The sequence below is a fragment of the Atheta coriaria genome, unplaced genomic scaffold, assembly GCF_025399875.1.
Source record: "Atheta coriaria isolate IRGN ID8LTWV9N9 unplaced genomic scaffold, Caltech_Dcor_3.1 hic_scaffold_10_pilon, whole genome shotgun sequence".
Taxonomy (NCBI): domain Eukaryota; kingdom Metazoa; phylum Arthropoda; class Insecta; order Coleoptera; family Staphylinidae; genus Dalotia; species Dalotia coriaria.
Genome location: NW_027045452.1, coordinates 4,594,886 through 4,621,260, shown reverse-complemented (window position 1 = coordinate 4,621,260; position 26,375 = coordinate 4,594,886). Strand labels below are relative to the sequence as shown.

The window sequence follows — 26,375 nt, the reverse complement described above, 5'->3', positions numbered from 1 at the left end:
TTCTTATATTATCTTGTTATTGTCGCCTCGTTAATTGTTTTTATCCGCTTTCCTTCTTAAATCTTAATTTTTCTTTGTGTATCATCCAGTAGATATATTTTCCTTATCATTTCATAGACCATATTTATTAGTGTTTGAGCGTTTTACTTTTAAAACTTAGAGTTTTCTTTTGTAACACCCTGTATATTAATTTCTCGTGGTCTCAAAATGGGAAAGATATATGTTATCCTACTTAAACTTAGGATTTTCTTTTAAAAAATTGTAGTTTTCTTTTTGTATCACTCTGTATTATAAGTTCCTGTAGCGGGTTTTTTATAACACCCTGTATACTAATTTCCCATGGTGAATTTGTCAAAAGGGGAAAGATATATGTCATCCCACTTAAACTTAGAATTAATCTTTAAAATTTTGTCTTTATCTTTACATCACCCTGTATATTAATTTCCTTTGATTTTACTTTGTGGTTTTAGATATATAATTTCCTACTTGAATTTTGCATTTTCTCTTTATGTTATTATATTATTTTCGCCACACCCTGTATAATAGTTTTCCGTAATTGCTGCCAAAATTATGCAAAATTTGTTAGTATTATATGTTTTTCTTTGATATTTTTACTCTTGGTACTTGTCTGCATGTACGGGGCTATACTGCTCTTATAACTATATTCAAAATGGCGGCGCATATATTGTTTTGTATTATATTTTACAAGTTTTCATTGTGCACATGTTTCAATAAAGAAATGTTAAAAGTGACTGTGTCTCCTATGATTTGTGTGTACTCCTTCTATCATTTCAGGTACAGGTCAAAACTTGTAAAAATATTTTTGAGTGTTGCCTGACTTGAGACGACATAAAGTCCTTAATGTCCTTATAAGGAATTCTCCCACTTGGGGGATGATCCCCACCATGAAAATTGTTGATATGCCTGAGTATCCTGGGGATGAAGCGTAGAGATATCGCAGCTGTAGGATGGGCCGGAAGCAATGGACGGACCGAAGCAGTGGGCTGTTATAGAACGACACGCCGCCAAAAAATTTAAAAATCTAACCCACCTGTTCTCTTTCTTCTATTCTACTCCTCTTTCCTACTACTCCCTGTTTCTCTTCCTTCTATCTTCTTCTCCTTTTTTCTGTTCTCCGTTTACTTTCTTACTTCTCATATTGCCTTCACTTGTATTTCTTGTATTTCGTTAGAATTCATATATGCAACCCACATTGCACCATTTATTTTTATATTTGAGAAAAGTGTCTTCGATAACTAGGGATCGAACCATCGATCTAAGATTCTAAGGCATGGTAGCATGTGCTGCACACCTGAAAGCCACACGGCTTACTTATTAAGTCTTATTTGTTTCTTCTATTCATGCTTTCATATCTTACAGTATAATAAATCTACAGTGTAAATATAATGCACTGTACTATACTATGATATCTTGTGGTGTCCTCTTAGAATTCAACTTGATTTAATACTAATCGAGAAAACGACTAACTCAACACTAGGGACACATGTAAGCAATAATGTAAAATTAAAGTAGCCTTTATTGACTGAATCATTTTCAATTATTATAAAGCAATAACATGGTGTAAGATTTAAAATGTTAAATAAAAGTAAAATCTTATTTGATGCTACTTACTCCTTTGTTTTTCTATCAATAAAGGATAAGGCGCACAAACACGTTTCCGCAAATTGTATGTAGAATTGATGATACGCACTTCTTTACTATTCCACGCAGAGATTCTAAATGTATTCACGTTAAACACATAAAGTTAAACTTCATAACTCCATTAACTCCAGTAAGTAGTCACCGGAACATACCCGACGGACGCCACGCGCGCTCTGCAAAGAATCACTTAAATCATTCGTTGTGCGCTGCAGTGGGCTGTTACTACTAAGTGCCCCTGATTGTCAATCGATTTAAGTAATGCTACAAAATATCAAGAATCGCGAGAAAGTGTCACCACGTTTGATTAATCAACAAAACACGTGTGCACTCGCAACAGCGCTCAACCGACTAAGGGTGCATTCGCGTTGGACGCTTACGCGCTGTGAGCGCTCACGCTTATAAGCACAAATTTTTAGTGTTCGAGATGGCCTATAGGCGCTTAGAATCAATAAATAAATTTCGTTCGTTTTGGATATTGTGAGAGTCAATAATCATCAACATGGCAACTGTTTATCAAATAATAAATAATTTATTAGAAATTATCGATGATGAGTCTGATGATAGTGATGAGTTTGATATGATTGAAGATAGTGATAATGACATGGAATGGGAGTATTGTAATACTCATTTGAACTACAATTTAGAAATAAATGAAATTTTTTGGTTAGCTTATGCTCAAGTTGCATTCGTTTTGACAGATAATAAAAATTGGCGCTCACGCTTTCGCTGCCCTACCTCTGTGGCGTGAGCATAAATGAGCGCGAAGTCTGTGCTACGAACTCAGCCATGAGCGTACTTATGTGACACTCACAGCGCCAAGTCGAACGATGAAAATGACATGTAAGCACGCTCACAGCGCGTAAGCGTCCAACGCGAATGCACCCTCTGTCGAACAAAGCAAGACAGATTGATAACCGACCCGCAGTTGGACGGGCATTTTTCTATATGCATACGACAGGAATGCGATGTTAAAAGTATACAAATATGTTACAAGTTATTGTTAAACATAAAAATTGTGTATAAAAGTGACGTACGCACCGCAACTCAGCGCACAAAAAACAACCACAAAAATGAAGTATGAATTTAAACCAAATCGATGGAAGCGCCATCTGACCGTAGCGGAACAAAACAAAATAGACAGCTGACACTAGCGCGATCTGGGTGTGACAGAACAAAACATTAAAGATATTCGGCGTCATCAAGTTTTGAAACTTTGAAATTACCCAGAAATCTGCAATACGCCTGCTAATATTTAACATTTAATTCACTTTCCATTAACGAAATTTATTTGGCATGTAATTAAACGAACTTTATTTTTTCGATTTTTAACTTGTCAATTCATTAAATGCACTTATAATTAATGTTTGCACTTAAAAATACAGAACTGAACTTAAAAATAAATATTTGCACTTTGAAAAATGAATTCCACTTGAATAAAATGCTTTCCACTATGAAATTAATACTTTGCACTTATAAAACTTGCTGTATGAAGTACGTGCCGTACTCTTAGCCGGCCCCTTCTATCCCCCCCACCGCCCCTCAAATAATACCAAACAAGGTAGCCTACCTAACCACCACCCCCAACCCCCAACCGACAACCACCTCCTCCCCACAACCCCCAACCACCCCACAAATAATACCAAACAAGGGAGCCTACCTAACCACCACCCACGACCACCCCAACCCCCACAAATAATACCAAACAAGGTAGCCTACCTAACCACCACCCCCAACCCCCCGATTTTTAAGTGCAAACATTAATTATAAGTGCATTTCATGAATTGACAAGTTAAAAATCGAAAAAATAAAGTTTGTTTAATTACATGCCATTATAAAGTTTCAATTTAAAAAGTTGATTCAAAGCAAATTTAAGCTTAAACCTGAATATATAAGTGCATTGTATTAAAATATAAGTTATACAATCTATAGTGCATAATATGAATTTCTTAGTGCAAAGTATGAAAACTTAAGTGCGGCTGTTCAAGTGGATTGTATTTTAACTAAAGTGCATTTAATATATCCCCAATTTATTTACGAAAATTATAAACAAGTTCAATACTTACAATCTGATGAAAAAATCGTTGTCCTAAGACATTTCGTTCACCCGCTAGACACCTAAAACTACCAAAAATCAGTACATCGAAATACAAAAATTATCTTTTTGCAAGTTTCCCGTGTGCTAATCACATAAATTATAAATGTAAATGATATACCAATTCAACACTTACAATCTGATAAAAGAATGGTTGTCCTACGACATTTCATTCGGCCGTTAGACACCTAAAACTACCAAAAATCAGTACATCGAAGCACATAAATTATCTTTTATCAGATTTACCGTGTGCTAATCATACAAATTATAATCATATCAAAAAGTATGAAATTTTATTATAAAAAATTTATCGACGGACTAATCGTCGTATGCGTTGCAATTAGAATTGCGTTCCTTAAGACGCCTTCGAGAGCGTGAACAGTTATAAATAGTAATTCTACTTAGATAATTAAGGTATTAAGGTATTAAGGAATCAAAGACAAAGAAAATGTGGAAGATCTATATCAAAAAAATCCCAACAATTTTACCCTTCTAGTAAAAAATGCACCACCAAATTTTCGAATTTACCCATGTTGCATAAACAACTTCTGCAACAAACTAATACAACCCCATGGAGAATTTAATTTGACATTTCTAGAGATGCCCTCTTCTCGAATTAAAGGCAAACAACTACCAAATGCTAGAGACGGTAACATGCAACAACTCTTCTATTACATCAACCCTTAATTGACAGATAAACATTTATCTGAAATGACTTTTGAATTCTTCATCTGAATTACAATTAATTACATTATCGTAATCAAAAACACATAGTCAAAGTTTTCTAGTTTCACGATTATAATTTGGTACATTTTGCGCGCAGTAAAGAAGTAAAAAAAAACGAGACCAGAACGATAATAGACCAAGAGCCCGTGACGGCCAGACTTTCGTCATTTTAGGAAAGATGAAATTTTGTCTATGTGTGTCTCCAATACAGGTAAGAACGATCCCCAATTATGAAACCTGGATCGTGGTTCCTTTGGCAGTTAACAGCCAACAAAGATGTACAAATGATGACCTCAAATTCGTTTTTTTAGCAAACTCCATTTTTACATATTTTGTTCGTAACATTATTACAACAAGCGTTGCTCATTGCCAGACACCTGGTATGGTTCCAACCCTAGCCAGACACCTCTAAACTATAATATTTTTTAACTTTTTTACTTTCGTTATACCTATTAGGAAAGCTGAATTTGATACACATAATGCAGAGAGCAATGAAACTGTGTTTTCTTGTACGCCAGACAGTTTGGTCGGTTCTATCATCTTGCCAGACGCATTGAAAGTGTATAAGAGTTGCAAAAGTTAAATTGTTTAAACATGAAATTTTCACATAATAGTAATTTTATTTGAACAAATCTTTATTAATTTTCATCATTGTTCTCGATACCGCGACTGAAAGTGCTCAAAAGTGCAATTTTTCAATTTTTGACGTTTTATTTCAATTGCTAATATCTTGTAAACTAAAGGAAATAGAAAGGAACGAATCGCAAAGATTTCGGCGACAGTGATGATTATTATTAAATATTTGTTAAAATAAAATTACTATTCTCTGAAAATTTTAATTCATTTTAATGACGAAAGTCTGGCCGTCACTGGCTCTCGCTCTATAATGTTCGTTTGAAATTATTTACTAGTTATTTCGATTGACGGTAAATGTCAATTAAGAGCACGCGCGGCTTGCAGTAACGCGGTTGACCGAATCAAATTATTGCCGATAGCAGCGCCACCTATGTGCAAATATTTATCTTCTAAAAAATCCAAATCATTTCACACAATCCACAAAAATTTCAAATTTTTAAATTAGTTACTGACAATGCCCTTGACACAAAATATGTATACTCAAAAAAAAATGTAATTCAATTCACATGCAATTTTAAATAACTATAAAAATAATAATTTCAATACGTTCAAGCTTATGCAACTATAATACTTCATATTTCCATGATTTACAAGACAAATATAAATAATATTTGATCCCGAAACTCAAATTAACCGCATATAACAAAAACTGTACCACAAACTACATATACTGTTAAAAAATTTTTGAAAGATTTTATGGTGGTAAATTCCTAGGGTTTTAGGTGCCGTTGTCACTAGACCAGTGGTAACAGTGATTTTGAAGGTCAAACTATTCGAGCAAGATTTCCGCGCTGTGTGTATATGTATTTTAATGTCAAAAACATTGCAAACGGTATTATTTGAAACAATTCAACGTAGACAGTCTGTGATACAAGTATTTTAACATAAACTTAGCGCGAATTTTCACTTCAAGCACGCCAATTCACACCATCGCCGCCACAATGTCCAACAAATTCGATGCGTAAGTACACCATACGCCGCGATCCATGCGTAACCCCCAATGCACCAAGTCGCTCACACACAATGTGTTCTCGCGCACGAGGAGTCCGCAGATGCATTCGAAATTGCATTACACCGGCTTGTAAACACCACCCACCCAGCACGCACTTTTCATTCATCATTGGTTTGTTTCTGATTGTAGGCTCAAACAAAACACAGAAAGCTCGGACAGCGGTAGCGGCGAAGATGACATGAACAACGGCCTTTTAGACCTGGGCCCCGTTGACTACCCACCTAACGAGCACCGACTGCAGCACGCCTATTGCTTGTGGTACTCACGGCGGCCCAATTTATCAGCGCGAGCCGCAGCGGGCCAGGGTTACAGCTCACAAGGATACAGCCAAGCTTTGCAGCTAGTTGGGCAGGTGGCAACTGTGGAGCAGTGGTGGGCTCTATACAGTCACATTATTAGACTGCATGACCTACCACTGCATACTGACCTGCATCTCTTTAAAAAGGGTATTCAACCTATGTGGGAAGACCCTGCTAATAGTAAAGGTGGCAAGTGGGTGATTCGCGTGCGAAAAGGGCAGGCGAGTCGTGCATGGGAAAATCTTTGTATGGCTATGTTAGGTGAACAATTTATGGTGAGAGACCTTTAAATATTCATAGATTTCAGCTATGTTCATGGAATTATCTGAAATTTTCATATCTCTAAGCCTATTTAGTTGCGAATTTTCCTGTAAATATTCTACTTTAAGCGCTAATACGGAAGTAAACCTATAATTAACAACGTTATTTAATTCTAGGCTGGTAATGAAATTTGCGGTGTGGTTGTCTCAGTCCGATATCAAGAAGACCTGCTGAGCATTTGGAATCGCACCGCCTCGGATCAAATAACCACAGCTAGAATTAGAGATGCTCTCAAACGATTACTTAATTTACCTCTCAACACCACCATGGAGTACAAAACGCATAATGATAGCCTCAAGTAAGTTCCCACTCAACACGCGCCTTGCGCATCGCTCAAGCAATTTAAATCTGATTTAACACTCTTATAAATAATTGTTTTATTTGATTTTATTTTTCCCGTCCAAACTAATTTAATAAAACCTCTTTTTAGATATTAGTCCTGATCTTCCGCAAGCTAGCTACCTTTTAATATTTGATTTTGTTTTCTTCCAAAGTATTTGTACTCACTCCTAAGAAATAAAAGCGTTAACATCGATCGAAATCAAATACTTTTGGGTATTGCTCATTGTCTGTTGTGCTTTTTCAAGGGCTTGGAAGACAGTTCCGACTCCGACAAAGAGTTGATCGAGGTTTTTCAAGCATTTGACCAGATAGAGAATTTTATCGCTATGCCATTGTTAAACAAGAAACTGTATATTACGTTTACTTATATATACTTTATTTGTGTCAATAAATTTTCAATTGAATCTAGGGTTGGTGTAGTACATTGCTTTTAACTTTAAGATCGCCAAACGTATGCTAAACCGAGAAACTAAACGCTTAAATTTTTATTTACATTTAATAAATAATTAAACCTGAAGATTTAGCCAGTGTGCGCTTGAGAAGCATCAAATAATTGATCAGCAAGTTTTAAAATGTCTTTGTGATCTTCGCAATGCTTAACTAAGTTCTCGCTAATTATTTCTTCGCCGTAATATGCGCCCGTTATTGCACCAGCCATTGACGCAATGGTGTCGGTGTCACCACCCATCGCACATGCGTATTGAATTGCACGGCGAAAAATATTGTCACACTTTAAAATACATGAAATAAATGCAATTTGTATATAAAGCTACCAGAAAACAAACTTACCTTGACCTCAGGAAAGCCAGTGTGCGCCTTAAGGAAACAATATATTGCAGTTGGCACAGAATATAGTGCATTCACGGTGTTACCCAGCACCCCGATGATTTCCTCAATTCTAATGGGATCGTCAGGTTTGTCAGCTTGCAATAATTGTTTAATCATCTGCAGTTGAGTTTTGTAAGGGAAAGGATCTTCATCACTATTTCTGGACCTATTTTTGGACACAATAAAATTAATTTCATTCAATATCTCATATTATCAATATTGTAGAACGTACGGTACATTACGGTCTTCAATTTGCTTCATTTTTTCATCTAAATCTGCCAAGAACTTGTAAACATCTAGAGACACTTTTGGATCAGCCTGCAAACTCTGATGAACGGCAATACATTGCAACAAAGCCCCATTTATACCCAGCAGGTGTGTATGTGTAATCTCTGTTGATTTCTTTGCTGCTTCCACCATTCCAGCATAATTGTTGTGAAAATATAATGCAATAGGACTTATTCTCATAGCACCTCCATTTCCAAATGATCCAGTCCCATTAAACTGCTCTTTGGCAGGCAAATAAATATCAACAAAATTGGTGTGCTTTAATTTCTTGAATGTTTCAACAACATTATGCCCATATCCACGCTTGGGTTCCTTGAAATACTCTTGGACATATAACTGAGCCATGTACTTGTAGTCAACAGCAGGTTTGTCAATCAGTGTTTGAGCAGTTCCTTTTGTCATCACAGTATCATCTGAGTAAGATCTGTATGGAGCTTGAAGAATACCCAATATATTACATTTGATTTAAGTTTTGTTAATATGTATGGAGACTACATTACATTTAAAATAAGGTCCATCTAGTTTATCAAAACACTTTTGAACTGTGTTTATGATGCCATGTGTGAATTCATCACCTTCAAATGGTCCTCCAAGGCAGTCACCGACGAGGGACCCCAGCATCGACCCTCGAAACTTGGTTTTTAAAAGAATATTATCAATTTTCGCCATTATGTACAACTGTGATTACTTGAATTGCGACTTAGAACATTAAGGTTAGGTGATTTGTTGAACCGGTTATATAAATATAAATTTGAAATTTGCGCCAATTTTTGTACCGTGGTACGTGCCAAAATCGTCAGTTACAAATATCTATCAATAAAACTAAAACAATAATCTGCTGTTAAGATTTTCTTTATTGCTTGAATTGAGTTTAGATTGTTCGTAACAATATTACAGTTTGCGTTCAAAATTAATCGGTCATCAAATTGCTATTTTACAATGGTTCGATATAAAATACGCCACACTATTCAGACAATAGTTTTCATTCAATCTAATCTCTTGAAGTTCGTATTACATTTATAAATTTGGCAATTCCAAACTTACCAAATTAGTTAAATCATTTTTATTTTTATTCATTTTTTTTGCTTTTTTTGTTTTTCTATGAAACATTTACTCATATTTACAAGTTTTATATTCTACATACATCTTTAAGAAACATTTTTTTGTATATATTTTTTCAGATAGTTTTTAAACTTTTTTTAATTTGCACAAATTTCCCATGTTTTTCTCATCGACGCGCACGTCTTTGTTATCGAACTAAAAATATTACTAAATAACATTGCATTATCATCTTTCTGGCAGTACGCTCAAATAAGATCGATAAATAGATAGATAAACGTTAACAATTATAAACAAGTAACACAATTATTTCAATGAAGAAATGTTGTTGCTTTGCAACACGAGTAAATATTGTCAAGTTACTTTCATTAATTTTTCTTTTTTCTGCTTATTCATGGCACTCGTATGAATCGAATTTCGTGTAACGAGGTCTAATTTTTGCTCACGCAGTGTGTTTTTTACAAAAGGGAAGACTACATTTGCCCGACATACATCTACGCGTTGATTTTGATATGTAATTTTGATTAGTTTAATTCACAAGTCGAATTCGATGCAGAAAAACATCACCCGGGTGGTGTAGAGTAAACAATTTATTGTCATTTTTCGAATAATAAAAAAATCGCGAATCAACAATTTAGATCAGAACGAAATGTTAACAAAGTGTAAAACATAAATGACCGATAAAATCTTGTGTTAAATCGCCGTTGTTAAATTTAAATGTGACATCGCAAATTGTCTGCTCCAACCCGATGCCTTTCCGATACACCTTGTATATAAAAATCTCTATCAAATTACCGTTAGCAAAAACTCAGAGTATTAAATTATTATCACAACAAAACGAAATAAATAAAGCCACTTACGCACTTCCTTTCCTCTCTCTATTTTTTCTTCTTCTTTTTTCTACGTTAAATGTATATTTTTTTATTGTGGTAAGTGAAGAAAAAATAAATAAATAATAAATAAAATACTGATTCTTATGTGACAAATCCAATGCAACCAGCCCGGGCTTTTTATAAATATCACCAAATGGCCGACGCACTAAACTTCAATGGCACTCTTCGAAAGTGAAGGCAAGTAAAGTAAAGTTTGAACAAACAAACAAGAAGAGAAGCCGCCTTGCTAATCAATGGCGGAAAATATTACCTTAAACAATTGCTCAAACGCAATTAATCTTCAAAGACTCACGTGAATCTTCAATCACTTGGAATGTGAATGATTTAAACACTTTCACTCATTTTCTTCTTAATTCTAAGGTTTTGTAGCAAGTGTTTTTCGTTTAAATCAATTTGGCACGAGATCCTTCCTTGGATTTTGGTATTGCTTTTATCTTTGGTTCGTTTGCGTGTTCCTCGGAGAGCTGATGGGACTCGCGTGATTCGCCTGATTCACATAATTTGCATGATTAACGTGTGATGGAGTGAGATTAATCTGCGGAATATGTAACGGCACAATGGTAGAGAGATCTTTGGTTTGTACAAGCATCTCGTAAGAGCCGCGAAAGATGCTCTTTATGTGCTCGAATGTATTCACATCATAAACACAGCGAGCTGTGTTGGTGAGATCAAATGGCTCCTCGATGCAAAGAAGCTTCCATTGTGTAACATCATTTTTCGGTGCGCGTACGAAACGACACTCATCTTTGGAGACAACTCTACCCTCGCGCACAGACATTGCAAACTGGTTGTAATTGAACGTGCTGAAATAATGCAAAAACCCGAGGAACAGTTCCCCGAGTGACTGCCTATTATCAGACAAGAACGGAGGCAGCTCCTCTTGCAAGTCCAACGAGTGGATCTCCACGTTCGGGCCAAAACGGTCCGGGTAGAGAACTTGCAAACATGGAATTGCTGGAGGATTAACACCGCCTACACATAAAAATCAGTAAACACATAGTCCCTAATGTGATCAAAATGTAACTTACATTGCAAATAATGAAGGGTCATTAAAGCGAGCGAGTAACTATTGATAGTCATTCTCTTCGCGTCGTTAATATCATTTGCTTGGGCCCACACCTTGACGATGACGACCATTGGCCGTACACGCCAGTCCAACCGAGCGTAAGCGTTCAACAAGTGCGTGTTGCGAATGCCCACGGAATTGTTACAGTTGAGGTCCACTTCAAAGCCGTACAACGCGTCCCGAAACTTCAAGATTGGCACTTTTGCCATAATAATCTCTGGGTCCTTAACAAAATCTAACACAACAAATATTTTACAAAATCGTTTTTAAACAGTTATAGTATAAGTAACTCACCACAGGTTTCAAGCAACTTGCAAATACTCTGTAGATGCGTCAATGCATCAGCACGAGGATCGATTAATCCAGGTCGAACCAACAGACACATATCTATATCACTACGGTCCAGACCGAGGCCGGACATTGTTGAGCCAACAAGGAACAAACCGTAACGTAACAATATTTGCTGTAAATAAAAATCTCATAACATCGTTACATTTATAAACGAATTCTAAAAGCGATTCTTACTTGAATACTTAAATATACTGATTTCCAAAACTCCAACTTCTTTAAATATGTGACTTCCTTCTGTGCTTTGTTTGAGTATACTTCCCAAATGTGCCTATTGAGCATATCAAACTGATTGCAGTGGATCAAATCAGTGGGATTGCTGGGTATAAAAAATATGTACGAACGTGCCGCAAAACGCTCCATCAATCCATACACACGCTTATGAATGTCTGACACATTAGCTGGACCTGACAGTTTCTTCTTGTCCTTTTTATGCCCTGATGAATAATATCTAAACAAAGCAATACAAAATTACATTTGATTGAATTACATTTACTTAATAATTTGCATGTATACCTTGGTTTGTAATAACCATTATTATTGTGCCCATTTGTAACAGTTGTGCTTCCATAAAACACACTAGGAGAACTATTACTAAATCTATTCCTAATCAATGGACTCTGCCCATAATTTGTACCATTCTTGGCCTCTTGCACCCTATTCATACCACCCTCTGCTACACCATTACAGCACAGACTCAAATCAGAATAATCCACACTGTGTGGTGGAGACAGCAACTTTCCTTCAGACCTTCTGTTGTTATAATAATTAGAAAACTTATTGTTATTATTATTGTTGTGATGCAATACAGTTGGAGCTTGTATGATATTCATGGGAGATTCCTGTAGCTTTTCCTGCTCTTCAGTACCTTCTATACTCTTTGATTGCAGATTGTTGTTCTTTGGTTGAGTGTTAGTGGAGAAGTCATTTCTATACTTGATGAGAGCTGTGTTGAAGGACTTCAGGTCCTCTGTGCACCTTTTCTTCAGGTAGCTCTGATCTGTCACATTGGTTTTCCTCCCCAATATTTTGTTACTCATGGTGAAGCTTTACTGTAATCAAGAAAAACACCACATTATTGTAACTTTGAATGAAATCCAATTAGAAGTGAGCAGTTTTTGCCATTTATGGGCATCAGAATGAAGTAACCTAATAAATCTTAACAGTGCCATTACTTTTTGCGCGGTTTATCTTCTTGCAGCGCCACTACAGCCCCAGGAATCGCTACGATGTGCACAAACCCTTTATGCTAGTACATTTTCCAGCGTGAACACCTTGAACATCGCTATCTAACGACGAAATGTGTTTCTTATCACTACAAATACGCGAAGAACTTAGCTAGCAAGCACACTTTTCCTGGCGTGCCGCCGTTAGCCGCCAAAATACGCTTGCGCCAAAAATAGATGCAAAGCGCACGCTGTCAGGCGATAACGGCGATAAGCGTAACTCGCAGATCTTCAAAATTTCTTAACACACTGAATGTCATCTTGTATATTACAAATTCAAGACAACCTTTGGATAGGACAACCGCGACAAAATATTTCAGCACGTAAATATTTATTCATGCAATTCGACGTATATTTTAATTCATTTGTCGGTTGATCATTTAAATTTGGTTATATGTAACTGGCGTTTTTATCGCACTGCAAACGAAAAGTTACGATTTGCTACGAGTGTGCTAACGGTTTGCAACAGTTGCAGTGCTTTGAAAAAGTATGCAACACACTATACACTGTGGCTTAAAATCACACAAATTAACACTAAACTTAAACGCATAAAAATAAAACGCGTGCGTTTCATAAATTACAATTACATAATTATCTAATAAATGGGAGTACTAATAAATTCAGTGATAAATAACCAATTTAAAGCGTTTCCCACACCTTCTTGATATGATTTGCTTGACAGCAAATGTCAAAGCGTAAATATTTTAACCTAAAGAGGAGTTCACGTTTTCACGTTAACACAAGAAAAAATAAATATTTTGCTCGAAATTTGATATAACTACGAATTTTTAAAAATGGGTTCGGGCATCGATTTTGCCAACAACCCGTTTTTCGTTCACGACATGCAGAAATTGTGCGCTGTGTGCAATAAGAAGGTTTCAAAGGAAAAACACTCCATTTATGATCCAATACCTAAACAATCTAGTAAAATTAACATAATAGAAGTGCTTGAATGCATTTCAGATGTAAGTTTTTCCATATTTTTATACCCAAATAATATAATTTTGTACCGACAAAAACAATTTCAGTATAACAACACAGAAGGTCCACAACATATTTGTACATATTGCTACCAAAACACAGTGGCAGCCTACAAATTCCGCCTAATGTGTAATATTGCACATGAAAAATTAAATAACTATTTGAAACATCAACAAGAAATGCTGCTGAAGCATATTGAAACTAAAGTAGAGCAAGAGGAAGAAGAAGGAGAAGAGGAAAATGTAAGTGAATCTCCAATAATAAAGGATGAAGAAATGGAGGATAATAAGGAAAGTTTACCTCAAAATGATGAGGAAAATTTAAAGACTCAAGATAATGACAATGAATCCAATGAAATGAAAACTGAGGACTCAGATGACATTCCGGATCATTCAACAGATACTAATATTGCACAGGCAGAGGAGGTGAAAGATAAAGATGACAAAGATGCAGAGGAATATGAATTGATGGAAATTCAGATAGTTGACAAGAAGAACAGTGCCAGCAATGTATCCACTAGAAGAACCACATGCAAAGTGTGTCATAAATCTTATAGGTCCGATTATATTCAAGTACATATGAGAATACACACTGGGGAGAGACCTTATCAATGCTCTGTGTGTAAGAAAGGTTTTGGGTAAGTTAATTTAATAAGTTTTAGTTAAAATTAATATGGTCATTCTAGTACTTCAACAACTTTAAAACTTCACGAAACTTCGCACTCTGAAAAGCGTGAATTTATATGCCGGTTTTGTGGCAATGGCTATAAATTGTTAAGAACACTACAAATACATGAAAGAGGGCACACTGGTGAGAAACCATTCAAATGCAAGTATGTTTAAAAAAATAGATATTTTTCTACAAAAATTAAACTTTGTTAAATCTTCAAATTAGGGATTGTGAATTGTCGTTCACAAGCGCAAGTCGACGAAAACAACATCAGCTAGTGCATTCAAAGGAAAAACTATTTACCTGTCATCTATGTGCCAAGTCTTTCACTAGACTGACTATCCTTAAGGATCATTTGAAGTCGCACGCTGGTGTAAAGGAGCACGCATGTCACATGTGCGGCAATCGCTTCACTCAGGCACATTCTCTGCGCCATCACCTGCAGAAGAGCTGTCGTGCGCAGAAGGAAGCCTTAGACTCCCTTCAGAATGAAAACACTGTCGAGCTGTATCTGGTTGAAACTGAAATAGAAGATGAAAAATTTGAACTGCGCATTTAAAACGAGCAGCCATTTTTAAACTGAGAGGTTCGTACATGGGTTGGTAGTTCCGTTTCCACTGTCCGCGGAAATTGACAGCGCATAACCGATTCACAGAAAATTTGCGTTGAAATTATCTGGAAAGAAAACGTTGATGTGATTTAATATTAAATAATCTTGAATTAAAGTCGTGCTGCATTCACTTATTTTAATTTGTAAGTGTTAATACAACAATACTAATGAATTTATACTTTAAAATTTGTACTCCCTAGTTCCATACTAAAAATGACATTTTCAATGTCCCTAGATTTTCAAAAACTTATTTATAAAGTTTTAATTCTTTATGTGTTTAGTTCACAGCTGTGTGTTGCGGATTGAAAAAATATGGACCAAATCTACATGGACCTTGCAAGAGGTTCTGTGAGTTTGATGGACTTAAAAGCCAAAATTCAAAGATTAGAATCATTCTCGAACGATGAAGTTCTATCATGGTCAATCCAGCTAAGTATGGATGAAATTGAGAATTGCTTAATAAACAATAAGGACACTCTTGTACGACTTGTTGACGAGAATGCAGCGTTAAAACGTCAAATTCAAATGTAAATTGTCACTTTAAAGAGTTTAAATGTTTTAAATGTTTCATGTAGTTTGCAGAATCAGTTGACAAATGGAGAATGGCTGAGCAAAACCTGTAACCTGCTACCAGAACTACAAAAACGCATCGAAGACATGAACAAAAAGCAGTAGAAATATTGTCGTCATCATTGTTAATAAATAATGACTGTTTTGTTATTAGAACGCAACCACATATTCGGTGTGATTGTTGGATGTCGCTGGCAACAGCGCTCCAGTCTGTCAATAAATCATTTCCTACTTAAAAAAACTGGAACTATTTTGATAAATTCATGATTACTGTGCCAAATTCGAGTGCCCTTTGCCCGCCGTCCATCAGGATACGTGCAAATCGTGTGCAAATTGCTGTAAACTACGAAAAATTCAATGCGCTCTGCCACGGCTGCCGACCTAACCTCGAAAAGTCATCAACAATAACATGAATGTGGAAGAAAATCGGCTACAGACGTTCGCCGACTGGCCTAGCGACGCACAGGTGAACCCCATACGCATTGCCAAGGCGGGCTTCTTCTACACTAAGGCGAACATCACGGTAGAGTGCTTTGCATGTCACCTAAGAATATGGGAATGGTCATATGGTGACCAAGCAATGGCCAAACACCAACAACTCAGCCCTGAGTGCCCCTTTGTCAAGGATCCTTCCACTTCAGGCAATGTTCCAAACATATCAATGCCTACCAACAGTCAAACAAATGAACCAAGAGAAGATTTACTGGATGAGGCTGCAAGACTTCGAACTTTTGCAACTTGGCCTGCAACTAACATTGTCACACCTGAAAGTCTTGCACGAGCTGGCTTCTTTTACTTAAGACATAACGACCTTACAAAATGCGCCTTCTGTGGTGGTATTGTAGGTACCTGGGAGCCAGGAGATGATCCCGACCGAGAACACACCCGCCACTTTCCTGACTGTGCGTTTGTTGTGAGTACGATAGAACCCCGCCTGGAGGGTAGTTCATCAGGTTCGATGCAGGATCTAGCAAATAGGAGCAATTTACCAAATATAAATTTAGTTAGAGACGGAAATTTGGCGGCGTTGGGAGTAAATACTCATAAGGGGCCGAAGAAACCAAAGTACGGCACAATGGAGGCGCGATTGACGACATTTGCGAACTGGCCTAGCGACCTGGTGCAAACACCAGAACAGCTAGCACAGTCAGGCTTTTATTACGAGGGCTCCGGCGACCAGGTGCGGTGTTTTCACTGCGACGGTGGCTTAAAACATTGGGATCCACACGACGAACCATGGACGGAACATGCGAGATGGTTTCCGCACTGCGGATTTGTGGCCCTGCTCAAAGGACAAGATTTTATTACTGCATGTGCGCCTGAATTAGATGCCGCAAGTGTTAAGGTAACTCATTACTATAGACCAGGGTAGCATGTTCATAAAACATGAGTGAAGTTGCAAAATAACAAAATTTATTAGCATCCTGCAATAGTGATAGTAAAACCGACAGAGGCCACGATTTTCATTGATTTCAAGAGTCGTGAAGAAATCGCAATTGCATATTTATGAATGAAACGAGCGAATAATCGATAATCGAATCGGCGTGGAATGTAATCGCGCGCGCCTTCTCTTTCCCGCGGTGAGGTCGCCATGCATGATTCATACCGCGTTAGATTATTAGCGGAGAAGGTGAGGAGGTAATTATTAATGCGCTCTCATTCCCATGGATCTTAAAGTGCATAACAATTACCCGCACAAGCAGCTATAAACTGTGCTAGATAGTTTATGCATAAAGTGAAAATGTTAATATTGCTGGTAGGGTGGCCACTCGTTTTTGAACTTTTACGATTTAGTAAAAGTTAGTTGAAGTTTTTTGTTTTTTTCATTTTGTTACTTTACCATTAGCCAGTACTTAGCATGCCATGATGAGATTGAGCTAACATTCAACATCCTGTTATTATCCGACCACGGTTGTTATTAGCGCAATAAATAAGGACAATTTGTTCAAGCCTTAAAAGAATGCGTGGAAGCTTAATAAGAGGAAACGCATTTATTTAAAGTTTTGAAGAGGGCCAAATTAAGGGCATTCATGCAACAAGCGAAGTCAAATTGGAAAGTGCAAAAAAGAACGCCGCAACTTAAAACAACCGGGTATCAGAGAACCTCTTTCATCTTCGCATCTTTAAAGATCTTTCATAACCACATACAGTTTGTCTTCAATAAGATTTCATTTTTGTGCAAATTATGTCGGAGAGATACAATTGTTGCGCGTGCACGAACGCGTTGTATTTTGCAAAATATTGTATCCTTTATGGCTATGCGGTTATGCCTTTTACTTGTTGGGATGGTTGGCTGCAATGCTTGCATGCCTCGTTGTGTAATGCTCGCAATAATGATCACAGAACATTGCGCCGAACGCGCGCCGCCGGGGAATGCAATCAATGCGACCGAACAGCAAGGCGGGCGAATAACTAGCTTCCATTTCTTTTCACCTGAAGAGACGAATCTGTACGAATCTTCAAACGCCTTAAATTTTCTTTTTTGTGCGTTATTTATTGCCTTAAATACTACCGGAGACTCGCAGGAATTGTAGAAAATTGCAATTTATGACGTTGTTGTTTGTTGCTGGATGACTTCTGATGACTAAGTTTGTCTATGCAATGATCAATGAAGAATAAAGAAGGAACATGGCTCACGCATCTTGCACTATAAAATTAGCATCAAATTTACATACGAGTACGACAGACCACAGATGTTGCAAATACTGTTTTCGCTGTGATAGTACGAAAACTTGTATTTTAACTCTTTTAATGATTTTTAAATGCGTCATATATTAGCGCACTTGTGCGCAAAGCTACTTTTAATGTCTAATCGCTTCCATTAAATGGTGATCGTCATCAAATGTACATCGTAATACTTTACATTTGGTAAACAAAAACCGCTGTTGACATTGAACAAACCACAATAACGCATTTGAGTCACTTCTTTTAAGCAATAACAATTTCATTGCAAAATGGAACGTTTCAGTTTTGTTTTTACATAAAAGTTGGATAGGAAAGCATTTTGCTCCTATATTAATAATTTAGAGAGAAAAAAAAAACACCGTACACGTGAAAATTTAAATAGGAATATTTTCCTGTGTTAAGTAAAATTGGATATTAAATTGGCCAGGTTCTTGCTAGGTAACTGAAGGAATGTGTAATTTGTAGTCCGTTGTACGTTTCTGAATGAAACTGCGTTCGATTGTGCACGCGTATAATTTCTTTCTTCTACAACACAAAAGCGACCCGGCGACGCGGTTATAAAACGACTTAAGTCTTTACACTTAACAACTTCCTACGTGGGTAACTCGCGACACTCACACACAAACAGATCACAGGACAAGTTAAGAACGACTATGAATATATGTGTTTGAAGTAGTGTACGAACAGGAAGTTGTGTTTAAAACGGGGCGCGCACAAACAAAACGTCAACGAGTCGAAGAGAAAAAGGGAGAAACAAATGCAATTCATTTAAAAGTGGGTGGAATACACAGGATGTAATTATAGGAAATTGATGGGATATTAACATTTGATGTTTTAAATGAATAACCATGTTTTAAATTTGTAACAATTAGCATCGTGAAAATTTTTAAATATTTTGAAGAGTTATAAAGGAGAAAGCTTCTCGCAGTTGCATTAATGGCACAAAACATGAATGCCATCGCAAAGTCCGGCTTCTTTAGCGCAGGGTCTTATTCAGTTCGTTCGCCGCAAAGGTGTGCACACAAAGGTGCTTTACTTTGTATCGCAAGTACGTGCACCGAGCACGAGCACAAAGCGAGCGGCCAGTGCTCGATGCATTTGCGCAAAGGTCAAATTGCTCGCACGGTCCGCGTTCTGGTTGAGATCGCGAACGGCGAACGCATAAAATACGAAAACGGAAAAATTAAATCGTGATACGCGTCCGTTAGACGAAAAAATCGTTTCTAATGTGCAATACGTGTCTATTCTATCGACTATCCAGTATTGAACAACTGTTAACAAATCGACAGACAAATATATAATATATACAAATATACAGCGATATAAATAACTGTAAATATGAAATATAAATATATATTTTTTAATTTCGCAACAAAAAAATTGCGTTAATGCATATTAATCAAGTTTATGCTAATTATGCTACTGGCTAGATAAGATGCGCTCCGCCGATTGTAACACTACTCACTGCATTTAGTTTTATGTAGAATAATGTTATGCGTGCGTAAATGTGGGTAATCCATATTTTCAGGCACTAACAGTATTCATACAATAAATACCATCGCATGCAGACCGAAACAGAAAATAACGTAAAAGTATATTGAACGGAAAGGAAACAACCGCTTTGTTTGACGAATTGATCGACGATTGTAGAGAATCTTGAGTGCACCGATTGCGCGATAAGAAATTTATAAAGCAGCCATAAACTATTCAATTATTAGTGGTAATGATGTCGAATTTCGTCATCTATTCAACGGACGTCTATCGCGCGTGCAGCAATTACTGCTGGGTTGCTGATGCAGTAAGTTTTATTGAGATTTGAATAAATCATCTACTCAGCCTTTAATCATTCACGCAAAACTAATCAATTATTTGACCATTGTTTGCTCATGCCGGGAAATGCGATTACTAAGTTAATTCAGGGCGGATATTTGTGATTTGTTCATTGTGGGGGAGTAACATCCTTCCTTCCTTCCCATCGCCTACGATACTTGAAACAATACTAATTTGAATTCAAATTTAAATGATCTTAGTCATAATTTAACTTTGTTTATTTTCTTTCAGGAATTGCAAGCAGCATCGCGTAGGACGGCTCAACACAGAAAAGAAATCACAGAGCGAGATGTCCAGACGCATATGCTGTCCGCCCCGGCACGCGCCGCCCTCGACGTCGGCCTGCAGGTGGACCGTGTAAAACAAGCCATCCGCGATAAACTAGAACGTACAGGCGCCGGCTTCTCCACCGGCGATGCGCTCATTGAAGCCACCTTGAATCTCCAGCGTGACGAAGATGAGAACGGCGACGATCATATATCGCGCAGTGTGACCAATATGCTCAACGACGTCATCTCCAGCCTTAACGAGCCGGGAACCCCGACGAAATCAACAGCAAAACCTCAAACATCTATACCGCAACCGCAGGTTAGAAAAACATCACCAGATGGACAGCTGCCGGCGGACGCAAGACCCACCCGCAAATTATCCTTAGAAGAAGAGAATAGATTATTGAAAGAGGCGAGGTTGTGTAAAATTTGTATGGATTGCGAGGTGGGGATTGTTTTTTTACCATGCGGACACCTTGCCACATGTATCAATTGCGCACCAAATCTGCAGGATTGTCCTGTTTGTCGAAGCGCTATCAAAGCCACAGTCAGGACGTTTCTATCCTAATAATTGTCAGACAAATCAACTCGAAAAAAGTGTGTTAAAAATAAATCGCCGAGGAAATTCAATTAGAAACCTAGATTAATGGCAATGATGATCTACTATTGAAGTAGTGTATGTGTCAAATAGCCAAATTTATCAAAAAATTGATATGATAGAGTATTTAATATTTGACGGTCAAATAATTGTGTTTTTGATTCTGATTGAAATGAATTCAAATGATGAAATTCTGCATGTATTTTAACATTTACATCACCTCACTCATCACTGGGTCATTTACGGCGTGATAACATTCACACTATCATTCTAATTATTAGAAATTCTACACCAAGTCCTACATTATATTCTATGTACAATTTGTTGCTTATTGATTAACTTATGAGTGTATACTTTTATTATTTATTATAGTCTGATTAAATAAAATTGTCAAACTATGGCTGTAAAAAGTGTGTGTGTGCACTTATGTGACTTACTTTCCCATGAAATTTCATATGGAGACAAAATGGCGGCCAAAGTAACAAACGGTAAGTTACTTGCTTTCGAACTGTACTTGTACGGAATGAAGAGTAACGACGTATGTACCGCCAGTACATCAAGTATTTCTTAGGCCGAAAGTTCAATATACTTAGCGAGTTAGCGCATTCCAGCACCAACTTGAGCCAAAACAAAGTTGTCAGCGTCAAAGCGCAAGAAATGTTGATGCATAAAAAAGAAACATTACCTTTTATATTGTTGGTCTTGACATGTTTGGTAGTTGAAAGTTGAAACAATGCCGAATGCGGTAGGAACAGCTTTGCCGTCTGCAAAAAATGAGACCACATACGTAGATAAGTAAATTGCAATTAAACAAGTTTACGTTTGTCTTCTCAGAACACCGATAAACATTAATTTACATTGTAATACTTATTTGTATTTATCTTGACAAATCCCAAATTAGCGATAACATTCTTACGTTTTTTTGGAACTTTATCGCTTATATAAATATCCTCAATTCAAATAATTTAAAAAAGAAAACAATGAATCTTTATAAATATATTTGACGCAGTTATGAATGGAACTTTCGGAACTAATGTAATTGTTCAGTTATGTAAAAATACAAATGCGCACAAAATAATTAAACACTTAAAGTTGTCAACTATGAATAGATAATTGAATTTGAAAGATTTATTACGCATTAACTAATTGCTTGATAGTTTTATTCTTATATAATTTTTATTTTAGCAAAGTTTATTGTTTGCAAATAAGGAAGAAGAGTTCGTAAACTGTTGTAGAATGCATACTTATTATTAATAGCGTATATGGAAAGTTTAATGATTCACAATCATAAATGCTTGACTATTTTCTTTGTAACTTTCACGCGCACTATTTAGCAACAATCGATAATGAGAAATGATTAATACATGTGAAACATGTGCAACAAGTGCAAACAATAAATGACTGTATGCAATCAAATAGCAATGAAATCACCGCCCAAATAAAAATCAATAACACTTAAAAGATTTCTCAACGAAACACAATTTCTAAAGTCCTCGAGAAATCATCATCTCATCAACATTATAATTCCTCGGTTGGAGCTCATTATCACTCCTGGCTTAATATATACAAGGCACGTTAAAGATTTCTTCCTAGGTGTACGCACAAAGCTCAGTTTTATTCACAACAAATTCTTAAGGAATCTATTGAAATTCAGTATTCACCTCTGCGCAACTCCACACGCCTCGATACACGGCTCGCATCGTTGCATTCTCGGCCGGTAATTTACTTTCGAGCCAGTCTTTGCTGAGTCTTTCAAAGCGGTCCGAAGCACAACCGCGAGGAATTAAAAACGGCAGATGTTGAACATACGATGTGGCACAAGCCACCAGGTATACTCAAGGTGCGCGCCGGCAGCAGGTGCATGACGACGATATCCAGCGTGCGTGCCGCACCAGGTGCCACCAACAAGCATCACCATCACATGCCGGTACCGAATAAACAACAAAACGTAAAAAGTCTTCTGAAGCTATCCAAGAATGAAAAGATTTTGAAATGGTTCAAGAGGATACCCTTCGAATTGGGGACAGATGGCACGTGTTGTTAGTAGATCCCATTTTTATAATTGTGAAAACTATATTTATCTGCGCAGAATTGGGATATGTTGATGTGTGGGCCTCACAATGTCCGATGTTTAATTATTTACTCAGAGATCGTATTCCACGAATCTCTTGCATCTCGTGCATCTTATGGTATGCCGGTTGTTCTGGTCCATGGACTTTGGTCTCGACCGCGAATGGAATTCAACCAGTTTCTTCTCATCCCCACATCCTCACCACTACACACGAGCACACACCTGTACCCGCACACAGCTTTTCATCTTCGCCGTTTTCTCTTCATCAACGTGGCCAATGGCTGTACCTCTCTACCTGTAGGTTCTCTTGGAAAGTTTTGCAAGCAGGTAGGCCTTAAGACGCCTTAAGTCTTAAGCAAACTCTAAACCTATAGTACATCTACTCAACTCATAATCTTCCTCGCGTGGAATGAGAATTTCTAGGCGTGTGTTGTGGTGGTCGACGAAGGACCTTCGTCTTATTCTTAAGATTCCTAAGAGATGTATTGTGACTTATTTGTCGCTCGTTGCTTGTAAGCCAGTGTACTTCTAAGAAATCTTCAGCTAATGAACAATTCCAAGAGATTACCGCATGTAAAACATGAAATTAAATTAAATTAAAAATTAAATTGCATGTAACTAGCCGTAAAAGGCAAAGTTTTAATGCCAGTTATGTAGTTATGCTTAATTGTGCTGTTTTCCATTGAGAAGTTAAATTAAATTTCATACCAACACTTGTCCTCAACAAATTCAAGTATTCGTGGAATACTTTTGACAAAGGTTGCGTATTAGCTTTGGATTTTTAATTAAACTAATGAATACACGTGCCCAATATTGAGAATGGTTTCGATTAGATTAGGCATCCAACAACCTAATCTACCAACATCACACACAAAGTTACATACTACGAAACTAGTTATTCGCCTAAAATAAAAGGTAAAAATGTAATTAACTGTGATTGGGTTCTTGCCTCACATATCATTAGATATAATTAAACTAAATCACCTGTAGAGAATATTAATTCTGTGGAATCGTATTTTTCGTTTTGACATATATTTACTTAGAGTTTGACGACCTATGATACACAATGTAGTAAAATATTCTCAGATAACAACATTTAATAACATTTGCGGGGTTTTTAATGAAAAGCTGGTCTTCATATCATTAACATGACTGTGGAATCAAGCGAAGTGATAAAACTGTAGCAGATATATTTGAAAAAAGTCTATGAACAGCTGCATTTAACACTTCGTGCTTATTTCAATGACCTATACATGCCTTTTGCGTGAATGATTTACATACCCTCCACATGCATACCCTGACGTACGAAAATCTAGTCATTTTGCAATTAATGTAGCCATTTATAGAGATTGTTCGTTAGCTCCCACCATTAAAAACAAGCAATTGTCATAAACAGTTAAAGACAACTGCAATTAACAAAACATACCGCTAAGATAATTAATTTGAGACTTCAGGTATAAAATTCACAAACCAACTCTAAAATTAACAATAAATAATATAATTAGAATGGTCTCATCTAACATTTGTCCACCAAGTGCTAAGCACTTTTTTACAGTTTCCACATAAAAAGTCCAGATAAAATTAATATAACTATTATCAAATATTTGATAAGTACTGATAATAATCGGCTATATAGCAACAAATAATAAATATTACAATTACAATACCTACTTCACTATAGAATATGAATGGTAGCGGTTCGCTCAAAAAAGCTTTCGCTCAGAAAATTGTTGTTCCTAATAAAGAACAGGAAAAAAGTTAAAAGGACGTAAAATATAATGAAGTATAAAATTTAAATACTCCATAATAAGGCATTAAAAGAACAAGTTTTTATTACGCGGGTAACATATTCTCATTTTAAGCACACCATGTACCAACAAATCGTGATAAACTGGCAAAGTACTCTCCAAAGTTTACGACTTTTTCACCTGGACTTAACTCACACTTTAATTACTCCTTGATCAAGTAGAAAATCACGGAAAATCGTATGACCTCATTTGTATTTACTGTTAACTGTACTTAAGTTATAAGTCATTGTTAAGCACATTATTGCATTACTTGTTCAAGATAACCTTTAATGCATTTCCATTGTGTGAGCTAGTTTAAACAATCTTATCACAAAGTTACAAATATAACTTTATTGTTTCAATAAGGCCGCTTTGTACAAATACACAATAACTACGCACGCAACTAAGATTAACTTTTGAATAATTTTGAAACTATATATAATGATACTTATGCACTTTCGTGTTTTATAGTGTAATATTGTAATCAGTACAGATAACACCGTCAAAAATTTATAAATCAAAAATCTAAATTTTTGTCACAGTTGACAGTTGTTGATAAAGTTAAATTTTTTTTTTAATCTGCCATAATCTGATTACATTCGCGTAAACTACAGAACTGAGCAACAAAACAAATTATTTCAGAATTTATTCTGATGATTACGATCTGTTTTTTTCGTGTTATCATTAAGATAAGAATCTCGGCGCCAAAATGATCACATCTTTAAAATCTGTAGTAGATACTTCAACTGCCAGAAACTGCATAGTGAAACGATAAGTAAATGTTGAAATGTAAAACAGTATATTGCAATATTGTTAATATTACCAGGAATTACGAATGCGCCTGATCGAGTTGAAAATTACAATAAGTCAAGGTGATTTTAATCAAATCAATTGGGAGCTTGTCCTGTTCGCTGATAAATTCATTCCGTTGCACTGCAGTTACGTGAGTGCTGCGTGTGTGCCATTAAAATATCGCGGCACGAAAAATACGTCGCAATGCAGCAAATATTTTGTTTTGCACTTGACGTTAGGTCATAAAGTGGAAACTTATTCACTTATTACCTCTGCTGCGTTATACAACTCACATGTTTGCCTAGACGCGCCGACAAATTCACGATTAACAATTACATTTTGTTTATTTCAGGCGCAATACGCGCTAATTCAAAAACGCAATATTCTCGAAAGAGAAAAAAAAATTAAAATATTACAGACAATATACAAACAAACATTTCAAAAAATGTGACCTTATCACAGTAAATAACAATCTAATCATTTGAGATCAAATCTGTCCGCCAATGATGCTTTACTTATCTTTTAAAAATGAATTAAAACCAGTCATTATTAATCACAATGAATGCCCAAAACAATCGATAACAAGGACTTTATATTGCAAATTTTTGTGCGCATGAATTGTTGATGCTGGGCGAGTGGGCGTTGTTCGAATGGTCAAGTTTGCGTCGGCGTGGTAGGAGTGTAATTTCCTGTTTTTCTCGATTTTTCTAGATAC

At 36.5% G+C, this 26,375-nt stretch overlaps 5 protein-coding genes and 1 long non-coding RNA gene across 11 annotated transcripts; 3 read left to right on the top strand and 3 right to left on the bottom strand.

The window, feature by feature from the left end:
• Positions 1 to 1,519: 1,519 nt before the first annotated feature.
• On the bottom strand, positions 1,520 to 3,773 carry LOC135800565 (uncharacterized). Its single transcript, XR_010550184.1, has 2 exons — positions 3,726 to 3,773; positions 1,520 to 1,835 (listed from the first exon to the last, which is right to left on the bottom strand). It is a non-coding gene; the product is annotated as an uncharacterized lncRNA (long non-coding RNA).
• A 2,092-nt stretch (positions 3,774 to 5,865) lies between these two features.
• eIF4EHP (eukaryotic translation initiation factor 4E homologous protein) lies at positions 5,866 to 7,499 on the top strand. Of its 3 annotated transcripts, none has more exons than XM_065313819.1 (4): positions 5,866 to 6,077; positions 6,258 to 6,702; positions 6,865 to 7,046; positions 7,336 to 7,499. In XM_065313819.1, exons 1-4 carry the CDS (start codon positions 6,058 to 6,060, stop codon positions 7,370 to 7,372), a joined length of 684 nt encoding a protein of 227 aa, XP_065169891.1. In that variant the 5' UTR covers positions 5,866 to 6,057; the 3' UTR covers positions 7,373 to 7,499. The 3 variants fall into 3 exon arrangements, with proteins under 3 accessions (XP_065169891.1, XP_065169892.1, XP_065169893.1); XM_065313820.1 differs by having other exon boundaries at positions 7,179 to 7,499; XM_065313821.1 differs by lacking the exon at positions 7,336 to 7,499 and having other exon boundaries at positions 6,865 to 7,050.
• Positions 7,445 to 8,944, bottom strand: LOC135800553 (ADP-ribosylhydrolase ARH3-like). The gene is made up of 4 exons (XM_065313817.1): positions 8,707 to 8,944; positions 8,151 to 8,640; positions 7,880 to 8,084; positions 7,445 to 7,820 (listed from the first exon to the last, which is right to left on the bottom strand). The coding sequence occupies exons 1-4, from the start codon at positions 8,873 to 8,875 to the stop codon at positions 7,611 to 7,613; spliced, it is 1,074 nt and encodes a 357-aa protein (XP_065169889.1). The 5' UTR covers positions 8,876 to 8,944; the 3' UTR covers positions 7,445 to 7,610.
• A 98-nt stretch (positions 8,945 to 9,042) lies between these two features.
• On the bottom strand, positions 9,043 to 14,882 carry LOC135800548 (poly(A) RNA polymerase gld-2 homolog A-like). Of its 2 annotated transcripts, none has more exons than XM_065313808.1 (6): positions 14,752 to 14,882; positions 12,089 to 12,624; positions 11,750 to 12,023; positions 11,519 to 11,687; positions 11,187 to 11,459; positions 9,043 to 11,130 (listed from the first exon to the last, which is right to left on the bottom strand). In XM_065313808.1, the coding sequence occupies exons 2-6, from the start codon at positions 12,610 to 12,612 to the stop codon at positions 10,589 to 10,591; spliced, it is 1,782 nt and encodes a 593-aa protein (XP_065169880.1). In that variant the 5' UTR covers positions 12,613 to 12,624; positions 14,752 to 14,882; the 3' UTR covers positions 9,043 to 10,588. The 2 variants fall into 2 exon arrangements, with proteins under 2 accessions (XP_065169880.1, XP_065169879.1); XM_065313807.1 differs by lacking the exon at positions 14,752 to 14,882 and adding an exon at positions 12,748 to 13,117.
• On the top strand, positions 13,450 to 15,173 carry LOC135800552 (zinc finger protein 892-like). Its single transcript, XM_065313816.1, has 4 exons — positions 13,450 to 13,763; positions 13,827 to 14,416; positions 14,465 to 14,611; positions 14,674 to 15,173. The coding sequence occupies exons 1-4, from the start codon at positions 13,593 to 13,595 to the stop codon at positions 15,005 to 15,007; spliced, it is 1,242 nt and encodes a 413-aa protein (XP_065169888.1). The 5' UTR covers positions 13,450 to 13,592; the 3' UTR covers positions 15,008 to 15,173.
• A 181-nt stretch (positions 15,174 to 15,354) lies between these two features.
• On the top strand, positions 15,355 to 21,420 carry LOC135800550 (baculoviral IAP repeat-containing protein 7-B-like). 3 transcript variants are annotated; one of them, XM_065313811.1, is made up of 4 exons: positions 15,443 to 15,585; positions 15,634 to 16,581; positions 16,633 to 16,973; positions 20,375 to 21,420. In XM_065313811.1, exons 2-4 carry the CDS (start codon positions 16,038 to 16,040, stop codon positions 20,978 to 20,980), a joined length of 1,491 nt encoding a protein of 496 aa, XP_065169883.1. In that variant the 5' UTR covers positions 15,443 to 15,585; positions 15,634 to 16,037; the 3' UTR covers positions 20,981 to 21,420. The 3 variants fall into 3 exon arrangements, with proteins under 3 accessions (XP_065169882.1, XP_065169883.1, XP_065169881.1); XM_065313810.1 differs by having other exon boundaries at positions 15,355 to 15,491; positions 15,634 to 16,973; XM_065313809.1 differs by having other exon boundaries at positions 15,634 to 16,973.
• Positions 21,421 to 26,375: the final 4,955 nt, after the last annotated feature.

Excerpts from the sequence above, each read along its gene's own strand:
- eIF4EHP (XM_065313819.1), top strand. The coding sequence starts at position 6,058 with ATGTCCAACAAATTCGATGC. Across the intron at positions 6,078-6,257 it reads ATGTCCAACAAATTCGATGC|GCTCAAACAAAACACAGAAA; the intron begins GTAAGTACACCA and ends TTCTGATTGTAG. Across the intron at positions 6,703-6,864 it reads TGTTAGGTGAACAATTTATG|GCTGGTAATGAAATTTGCGG; the intron begins GTGAGAGACCTT and ends ATTTAATTCTAG.
- LOC135800553 (XM_065313817.1), bottom strand. The coding sequence starts at position 8,875 with ATGGCGAAAATTGATAATATTCTTTTAAAAACCAAGTTTCGAGGGTCG. Across the intron at positions 8,641-8,706 it reads AGATGGACCTTATTTTAAAT|CTCCATACAGATCTTACTCA; the intron begins GTAATGTAGTCT and ends GTATTCTTCAAG. Across the intron at positions 7,821-7,879 it reads CTGGCTTTCCTGAGGTCAAG|TGTGACAATATTTTTCGCCG; the intron begins GTAAGTTTGTTT and ends TGTATTTTAAAG.
- LOC135800548 (XM_065313808.1), bottom strand. The coding sequence starts at position 12,612 with ATGAGTAACAAAATATTGGGGAGGAAAACCAATGTGACAGATCAGAGC. Across the intron at positions 11,688-11,749 it reads CAGTATATTTAAGTATTCAA|CAAATATTGTTACGTTACGG; the intron begins GTAAGAATCGCT and ends TTTTATTTACAG. Across the intron at positions 11,460-11,518 it reads CAAGTTGCTTGAAACCTGTG|ATTTTGTTAAGGACCCAGAG; the intron begins GTGAGTTACTTA and ends TTGTTGTGTTAG.
- LOC135800552 (XM_065313816.1), top strand. The coding sequence starts at position 13,593 with ATGGGTTCGGGCATCGATTTTGCCAACAACCCGTTTTTCGTTCACGAC. Across the intron at positions 13,764-13,826 it reads TGCTTGAATGCATTTCAGAT|TATAACAACACAGAAGGTCC; the intron begins GTAAGTTTTTCC and ends AAACAATTTCAG. Across the intron at positions 14,612-14,673 it reads GAGAAACCATTCAAATGCAA|GGATTGTGAATTGTCGTTCA; the intron begins GTATGTTTAAAA and ends TCTTCAAATTAG.
- LOC135800550 (XM_065313810.1), top strand. The coding sequence starts at position 16,038 with ATGAATGTGGAAGAAAATCGGCTACAGACGTTCGCCGACTGGCCTAGC. Across the intron at positions 16,974-20,374 it reads TAGATGCCGCAAGTGTTAAG|GAATTGCAAGCAGCATCGCG; the intron begins GTAACTCATTAC and ends ATTTTCTTTCAG.